We start from the raw sequence: 10,393 nt of genomic DNA, 5'->3' as shown, positions 1-10,393 counted from the left end.
ATATATATATATATATATATATATATATATCAAGTGTAAAATATTAATATTACATAAATAACAAGGAGACAAAACAAAAATTTAACATTATTTCTTTTTCCCAGTATACCAAACATACACTCAATAACTTGACAGTTTTAAATTCTAATAAGAAAATATATAAAACATTTTTTAATACACATAACACAATTTACTATAAGATGACATATTAAAAAATAATCAATATTGACTTGTTATATTTTTTAATGTTACTAAATTTTAATAAAACAAAATAAAAATACACACAAATTGGGCATTAAAGTTATTACATTTTATTTGGATCATATATATATATAGTACCTACGGATATACCAAGGTAGACTTAAATAAAATAAAATAGCTGCTTGATACTGATGATAAATGAATAAATACACCGGAAACCAATACTTGAAATGACTTAGATTTATACTGTTATCAATGCTCGTATCATTCTGAAAAAAATAAATTCGTACATACATACAACATAGATTTTGATAACAAATACAAATCAATAATTTACCATAGATAATAAAGAAATGGATATTGTTGTTATTGTTAATTAATATTAATTAATTTATAAATTAATATAAATTAAATAAATAATTTTATAAATTTATAAATTTATATATTAATTAATTTAACTATTGTTCTCATCACAGGCATCTCGCGACAAGATAATTTCCGATACCAAAACTCAAAGCGCATGCGTGGGGGACTTGGATTTTTTTTCAGGAATCGCATGCTGATCACTATTATTGCTTATCGCTATTCTCATCACTATTGATCTTTTGAAATATATAAAAAATATTTTCATGTCTAAAAATAGAGTAAAATATAGACGCCCGAGTCAGATATATGGTACTTTAAAGTCTAATGTCTAAATAGTAAATATAATGGTATTAATGGTAGTCTAAATGTAGGCACTCGGTGCAATTATAGTATTATACAAATATTCATTAAAAATGTTTAATTGTGATTTTTGCTCACTCCAATATAAAAAAAAGATGTTCGTTGCTTCGGCATCAAAAATCCAAACACAATTTTTTTATATAACTGCAACTATTGTGGGTATGGTTGCAATATGAAAACGGTTCTAATTCAACACTTTCAAGAACAACACTCTTTTTCAAATTTCAAAATAAGTATGTTATTATAGTTTTAAGTTTATACTAAATACTTTTAGCTATTACGTCATTTCTGATTTAATGTGTAAAGAAGTGTAAAAAGGAAACTGTAACATAATACACTATATTTAAATAATAATAATAATAAAAAGTATATTTACGAAAAACGATTCTGATCGGAGATGATTTGTCAGCCTAGGATAATATAATATTTTCCACTGGGTGTTGTAAAAGGTTTATGTTTTATTTGTTTTAATGACCTGAATACCCCTAAATTAAATCGTAGGTATAGAAAATGGCAATTTAAACAACTGATGTATATTTCAAGTTTCTACGAGTTATAATTTTTAACTATAACAATACAAAATTATTTGATGGTAAATCACTATTTTACACTTGGATTTTGGATTTTGTAAAAATTTAAACTTATAATACAATTATTTTAAATGACCAACGCTCAACTTCTTTTATAACTATTGTAAGCCAAACTTATGGAAAATCTTGTTTTAAATTGTCAACATCAACATATTAAACAAAACATTTTAAATTTAAAACTTATTTTCCTTTTTTTGGTCATTTAAAATAATTGTATTATAAGTTTAAATTTTTACAAAATCCAAAATTCAAGTGTAAAATAGTGATTTACCATCAAATAATTTTGTATTGTTGTTATAGTTAAAAATTATAACTCGTAGAAATTTGAAATATACATCAGTTGTTTAAATTGCCATTTTCTATACCTATGATTTAATTTAGTGGTATTCAGGTCATTAAAACAAATAAAACATAAACCTTTTACAACACCCAGTGGAAAATATTATATTATCCTAGGCTGACAAATCATATCCGATTTATTTGAACTACCATTAGTACCATTATATTTACTATTTAGACATTAGACTTTAAAGTACCATATATCTGACTCGGGCGTCTATATTTTACTCTATTTTTAGACATGATAATATTTTTTATATATTTCAAAAGATCAATAGTGATGAGAATAGCGATAAGCAATAATAGTGATCAGCATGCGATTCCTGAAATATATTATATATATTATGTTTAAAGTTAATTTTTATTTTATTTCTAAATATTATTTATTTTATACATATTATCTTATAAAGGATAATGTTATTTAATGTATTTATAATTTGTTCTATTATTATATTTGACTAATCCTAAAAATTGCAACTAAAATAGTCTGAAAATAATTAATAAAATAATATAAAGTATGAACATAATTTGTTTTAATTTTAATTTTATACTACACTAAAGTCAAAAGTATATCTCATTAAACTGTAACCGGACATGATAAGAACGCTGAACGGCCCTAGTCTTATCTAGTATCTGAGTGACTGAGTTATTATTTTTTAAAGAATCATGTTGGTATAAAAAAAAGAAAAAATCGGAACTATCAATAATGATCATAATTAAATGATTTATTAATGTGATTGACCGCACGAAGACGATGACCGAGCGTAGCGAGTTCTGAGTCCGATAAAAAAATTTGATGAAATTTCATATATAATCAAAACTTTTTGACAATATTATCGAAAATTTTGAAATTTTGATCTGGCAACACTGGGCATGCGCAATAATTACATCGGGCCCGAACAGGTCTGCCGTCTGCTTCAAACACGGACTACGCGAGATATACGCTATAGCTCTATCCAGTGTATATGGTCTAAGATCACCATAAATATTAAATAATAATAAATCATTATATTACAATATTCGTATCTTGTCTTGAATAGAGAAATCAAATAATTAAAGTTTTAACTCTTAAGTTATAATATTGTGAATTACAACTAAAAATGATGTACTAATTTACATCAATTAAACATATATTTTAATAAAAACGATTGCAGCGAAAACATATCCATTTTAGATACTCACAAGGACCAATTGACGAATTTAATTATCTTCAAATATTTAGATATACGAATGTATCACGAATTAAAAAATAAAAATGATACCATAACAATAAGGTCTAATACACAAAACTTGTTTTATTTCAAAACCAATAACTTTAATATGTTTTTATATTTTATGTGATTTTTAATTTTAATTTTAATGTAACTAAACTTATTCATTAACCTATTATTTAACCTATGTTTATACTATATCATGACAAATAAATTAAATAAATCCTTATTTGTCATGTACTTTATTATTATTTATTGACAAAATGGCAACATAGACCTTATGCTAGACTTAACCTAAGTCTATGATTGACAATAACAAAATTGAAAATATCATTATTTATCATTATTAATATTAGTTATATCATATTTATTTATCTATTGAATGGATTCTATTCTGTGATATTATTATACATTATATTATTATAAGTTTTTGACATCTGCAGTTTTTTCAGATCACTCATTTTATATTGATTTGTATTTATACCGAACAATTATTATTTTCTTATATCAATATTATTGTCATAATTAAAAATTATTAATTATCTATAATTCTATGCCCTATCTGATTGTTGATTGTCGAATGGTAATTAATGGGCTGACATATTTTAAAATTTCTAGCGCCGTGACGTCATGCATTAAAATGTTGCTACCCGGCAACCACTATCTAACTACTGTGGTAACATAAGTTCTCTTCGATCACAGAACGCTACGTGTATAAGGTATAGGGATGGCCCATCCATTTATTTATTATCTATGTCATTTACCCATATAAGTAATAGAAAAATGAAAACAGATAAAATGATAGTTTTATCCAACCCTCGCGTTGATATTTATGCAATTTGTCAGCATTCATAATGCTGGTAGGATCATAAAGACCAAAGCCAGACATTACTGGTCTACTTTGATATCTGTTAAAAAAAATAAGACAAAATTAGGCTATAATTAAAAAATAAGTTCTTTTAAAAAGTAACAGTATAGATATAAAATAATGTGCTTTTACTACTATTTAATATATTATAGGTATACCTTTTAATGTGATAAGCCATTAATGGTATATTAATAGCAAATGAAATCCACTGGCCTCCAAACAAAAATAAAAGATTGAACAAAAAGTGAAGTATATACTCAGGAATCACCAACTAAAATTAAAAAATAAATATTTTGGATTACAATATTATGTTATATTATTGCAAAAAACAACAAATAAACAAAATGTATATAGTTTGCATATTTAATTTCTATTAAATTAAACAAAGTTATTTCCTATTTTTTCAAGTTATAAAATATGTCAACTTCTATTAAATTAAAATTAAATAATACTGTGATAATTAGCCTTGTAAAAAAATATTGTTTTTGAAGTAAAACTTCTTTCTTGAGGTATGGATGGAGAAAAAAATCGTCACGAAAAATGAAATGCCACGAAAGAATGAAACGGTGTATGACTGCGGCAGAAATCGCTTGAATGGTTAAATGTTATAAATCCGAGTGTGATAACGCGTCATTTGCTTAGTGTTTTTTCAATTCTACTCTTCTCTTTACTCTTTTTTACTCTCACTTATGATTCAACAGACCCAATACTTATGAAAGAAGTTTTACTTCCCCAGAGTGTAACTCATGCACTCTTTTTATTTTTATTTTTATTCAATCCACTACACTTCTAATGTTGAGGTGTAAAGTGTAAGCTAAAGTGCAAAGTTAAGTACTAACTAAAATATATCAAGTCCAAACAGGTCTTATTCTCTATTTTTTTAAAGTATTTGCAAAAAAACTTTTAGTAATTTTCAAGTTTAAAATTCAATCTATGTTTACATAAAATTACAATTGTTTATGATAAACTAGAAAAATCCTACCCAAGGTAATGTAAATACTAAATACAAAGCTGAAACTTATAATTTGATAACAGAATTATTCAGTTCAGAATTTGGAAGTCCATTAATATGCTATACATTTTATAGTTTAATTATAAATATAATACATTTAAATTCAATATAATAATATTTTGCTAAAAATGTGTAAATCCACGTACACAACAGTAACATTTTCTGTTACGCTGTAACGCTGTAACACCGTTCCACCAGTTGACAGTAAATTGAGTCGCATCAAAGGATGTTACGCGCTAATGTTACAAGTGTGTACGCGGCTTAAGAATGAAAACCAACTAGGTACTCTTAATACTTAAAAATATTTTTGATTTTCATACATTATAATAACATTAATTTAAAAACATTTATTTATTTTACTTGCAATAGGTACTTAAATATGCAAAGTCCAAATTAACATAAGTATTAATGCTAAATAAGCAATCAGCAAGACAAGTGTGTAACAAACCAAATTTACCCTCAGCAAATCACGTGTAGCTTTGTTATTTTAAAAGTTAGAGTGAATCGATATATTATGAAACTTGATAATATGAACATTATCTGTGCTTGTATATGGGTTTTTACGATAGTTCAGTTTTTAATGTGAGTTATGAGCATTCTAATTTATGCTATTTTATATATGCAAAACTTGCTAAAAAATTGTACTTTTGAAAAAAAAAAGCCCACATATAAACAAAGATAATGTTCTTGTCATAAAGTTTCATAAGTTAATTTACTCTATTTCTAAAACTAACAAAACTACATGTGATCTACTGAGCGAATAATTACTATGTTACGCACTTGTAGAAGAGAGACAACAAAATATGCAAGTGTTACGTCCTCTTAAAAACTAAATTATGAATCAATATTCTTTTATACATCTAGTTATGTTTATACTCACTGGATTTAGACTGTTACATTGGTCTATAGGATTTTTGCTATCAGTTTTAAGTTCATCGAATGCAATAACCTAGAAAAAAAATGTTATGGTATGTAGGTAATTATTTTGTATTTAATTCAATTTATAGGGTAAGTAACTTATGATAACATGAAATATATATATAAATTTTAAATATAATATCTAATATAATCACATATAATCAGGTCAAAACTAGTATTTAATAAGTAATTAATTTTAAGCAATGTTAATTTATTATAGTATGGAGAAATTTAATAACAATAAGCGAGGACATTTTGGAAAAAATTGTAAGGTCTACTAGAAGGGGAATAGTAGAGATATCTTTATTCAGTCACAGACAATGATTGATATGAGAAATGTAAATTTACAGCAACTGTAAAATTATATCTGTAAAACATTTCAACCACATAATAATATTATAATTTATATGCAACTAATGATTCCATATTTCTATTACATTACAGTAGGTACTTACATGAAATATTGAAAAAAATATTAAAAATGCATCTGATATCATGGCCACAATATAAGTGAACACTGTGAATGTAAACGACATTGTGGTGTTTGATGTACTCGGTTATTTAAATGATAAACCAAAAGAAGTCCCCGCACAAATCAATCTAAAATAATTTACCATAATATATGAATATAATAATAGAGAACACAGCATGGTAGTTTATTTGTTTGGAGACAATGATCATTACCGTCTAGACAAATGAAAACGAACTGTAATAATATTGGCAGACTAATTATTAAAACTTCGATCGAAAAATCTTTCGTTCGTCAAAATCATATCAAAATGTACGTAGTTACTAGTTACTACTAGACAGTCATAAAACGTAAGTTATATCACAACATTGGAGTTTAGATTAATAATTGAGTAAATTATTAAATTATGTATTTATGTGTAAGAATAATATGACGTGAAGATTAAATAATATTTAAAAAGATTATATTATTAATATTATTTAATATGGCTGGTCGAGGCGTTTATGATTTAATATTCTGAATTCTTTATCGTTTTACAAGATGATATCGTTTTACAATTATTGATAACAGTCGAGCACTAGCGATAACGGCTTTGGCGATTTGGCATGGATCGTGAGACTACAATACAATAAAATTATGACACTTTTTGTTTTTTTTATGCACAAATACACAATACGTCCAATGTTGGGATTTAGGACAATCGGTCCCCAGTGACTGCGAAAAAACACTGAATGCGGACAATATTGGTCCCCGTCATAATTTTATACACGGACAATTATTGGTCCCCAGCTTAAAAGTTAAATACAAAATATTTTTTTAGCATAAAACGTTCTCATATAATATAAATACGGTATTATTATGCCAACATATTATACAGAATGTCCCGCGAGGATTTACCCATTGCGATATCTCACGAAATAATGGAGATATCGAAATTCTGGTTTTATAATAAGATTCACAAGGACAAGGCTCTTCAAAATAGCTATCTTAAATTTTTTTGGAAATAATTAAATAAAAAAATATATTTTTTAACTTTTTTACTAAACATTAAAATCAATTAAAATATGAAATAATTGTAGTTCTTATCCCTGTGAGTCTTATAACAAAACCAGAATTTCGATATCACCATTATTTCGGGAGATATTGCAATGGGTAAATCCTCACGGGACACCCTGTATATTGGTATCCCAATTTTATTTTTCCGTGGCTGGTTTTAAAACATATTTCCATTATTAGTATTAGTATACTAGTACGAACTATACGGATGTACATCATCGATAACTGTGATTGATGAAGGTGGATCGGTCAGTCTGCAATAAAAGATTATTATTTATCAAGGGAAATATTTTATCACAATTTACTAAAAATAGTTAGTATTGTAAATTGTAATGCATGTATAGTGTTACACTTAAAAATTTATAAGCCATCAAAACAAACCTTATTGTGATATCTTTTTTGTTTAAAAATATTATTTTAACATTATAATTTATAATACCTAACGAATAAAATTAGTAAAAAGTTATTATAATAATATTATCATTACAAAATGCTGTCTGGGATTGTCGATTATACCTATTCGTATACCTAATATTGATCTTATATCATAAAATATTGACCGGACAGGCCAATAATTGTCCGTGTATAAAATTATGATAGGGACCGATTTTCCGCGTACAACATTTTTATACGGGAACCAATTATTGTTCGTTTAACCCAATGTTGTACTTGTACAAGTTAAGTAGCCACCTATCGTATTATAGACTATAATCTATAATTTACTGTATATTATAGTTGGGCCTCCACACGATTTTTTTCAGTGAGGCTCAGTAATCTTCTGATATTAATTTTAAAAAAGCGGGTAAGTCGTAGATGTCGCTCTGCTGTACAGTAGGTTACTGTAATGGATGGAATTAAATTTGAATCCAATGATATTATATCATTGTATACGAAAAGCGATTCTGAGCGGAGACGGTTTATCTGCGTCGAGGATATATTACCTATAGATTATTAAAAATTTTCAAATCTTAGATTTATATAATATATAAATATGTTGTAAAAATTAAAATTTTAATGCTTATAAAAAAAAAATTGTTTCTATGTATTTCTTTTATTTTTCAACTGCTATTGTAAAAACATGTTAGGCGCCTCGTATTAAATTTCAAATCTTAGATATAAAAGGAAAATTTTTTATGAATTTCGAGCATAAAATAATTTACGAATTTTCGTGATTTTTACGTATGTTGTCGAAATTCAAACTTTGAATCCATATAAAAAAATGTCTTCAATTAAATTTTCAAGCTTTTCTACCCAACAAATACATTTTTATCGATATTTATAGAAAAGAAACCAAAAAAGTTGAAAAATTAAAATGTCAGTTAACAACTCAAAATATTTTGAAAATTTTATCAAATATAGAAAATGCCTTTATAAACATTCAGTGAGAATTTGAAGTATCTGCGGTCATTTGTTATAGAGTTACACCAAAAATAAGAAAATCGCTAAATGAGAAATCCAGTGAACATCCAATATAGTAAAAATTTAAATTTCAAATGCTCATAAAAATTTAATTTGAATTTCCGGTGGACATTTTTTTTTTGTGATAAAAATTGACAAACTTGTAAAAGCCTTGTATTAAATTTTCAAGTTTTTCTACCCAACAAATACATTTTTATCGATATTAATTTTTAAAAAACTAATAATGATTGAAAATTGCATGTGCCTATATAATAGGTTCAACTTAAGTCGAAATTTTTTGAAAATTGCATGGTGGATAGAATATACTTTTATTAATACTATTAATTAAGATTTAAGATTATAAATAATAATTATTATTGATAAACATTCGGTGAAAATTGCATGTATCTATGGTCATTACTCATTAGTTTTAAAGTTACATCAAAAACCAAAATCGATTTTGTCGAAAATTGATTGTGCTTAAAATTTCCCGTTTCCCCTTAATTTTTAGTTTGTTTATCCCGATCATTTAGAAAAATATTGAGAATTTTTTATTTTTCTACTCACGATTTAAAAATGTGTTCACCAAAGTCTGAACACGCCTATGATTATTACATAATATATTATATATAGGTTCATAAATAAAATATATAAATATAATATAGGTAATCTTGATTTTTTTTTTATGCACACTGTGAAACCATAATGTACTTTAGTAATTCGATTATCATAAATTCGATTAAATATATATCGATTATAAAAAGGTCTTGGCCATTAAATTTATATAGTAATAATAATAACATAATAACACTATTATAATTTATAGTACCTACTTATTCATATTTTATACTTTTTAGTTTATTAGTATATTGCTGATTAGTCATTAATTACTAATCAACTGTGTGAATTAATTTTATTAAAAGTTTATTATTTTGTGTTAGTGATGGTTACTTCTTACTTACATAGATGCATGGTGTGGATATTTGAATGGATTTAAATGAACCAAAAACTAATGCTTATGTATTTTATATATCTACCTACCTATTATGAAATATAAATATTCGCATTATTTTTTTACGACAGGTCATAGGGTGTTGGAGTATATTACGACTGATGTTCGTGCTGTAAAAATTATAAAATCACTGACAGGTATAGTATAATAATATAATACGTAAAATATTCACTCATTTCAGTCATTTGTCGCAAAAGCTCGATCGTGCACACGCATTTACACTCAAGTCACGAACAGACTTCTTTACCGTTGGCTATAATTATTGTCATTATTATTATTTTAATAAAATTAATAATTATTATTCTATGTTCTATAAATTTTACTGACGATGAATAAGACATTCGTTTGAATTTGAACGTAGTTTGGAGTAATATATTGCACACACTAGTACACTACGCAGTACGCACATAGATATATAGGTAGGTACCCGAGCTATATTCACATCTATTACGATCTATACACCCCAATCACCAGTATAAGCAATCATCTCCGGTGATACAACATTGCATCATGCAAGACAAAATAAGAAAATCATGAGCTCTTTATACGCTCCACCAAACGTGCAGATTATCGCTTTTGGCTTTTAGTAACAT

General features: G+C 25.9%; 1 protein-coding gene across 1 annotated transcript; it reads right to left on the bottom strand.

The window, feature by feature from the left end:
• Positions 1-225: 225 nt before the first annotated feature.
• On the bottom strand, positions 226-6,848 carry LOC107165621 (protein cornichon-like). Its single transcript, XM_015513947.2, has 6 exons — positions 6,550-6,848; positions 6,321-6,465; positions 5,828-5,896; positions 4,094-4,206; positions 3,832-3,975; positions 226-470 (listed from the first exon to the last, which is right to left on the bottom strand). The coding sequence occupies exons 2-6, from the start codon at positions 6,399-6,401 to the stop codon at positions 443-445; spliced, it is 435 nt and encodes a 144-aa protein (XP_015369433.1). The 5' UTR covers positions 6,402-6,465; positions 6,550-6,848; the 3' UTR covers positions 226-442.
• Positions 6,849-10,393: the final 3,545 nt, after the last annotated feature.

This window comes from Diuraphis noxia, unplaced genomic scaffold, assembly GCF_037042655.1.
Source record: "Diuraphis noxia isolate RWA-SAM2 unplaced genomic scaffold, SU_Dnox_SAM2 contig0001, whole genome shotgun sequence".
Taxonomy (NCBI): Eukaryota; Metazoa; Arthropoda; class Insecta; order Hemiptera; family Aphididae; genus Diuraphis; species Diuraphis noxia.
The sequence above is the reverse complement of the archived record's forward strand: the minus strand, read 5'-3'. Positions and strand labels throughout refer to the sequence as shown.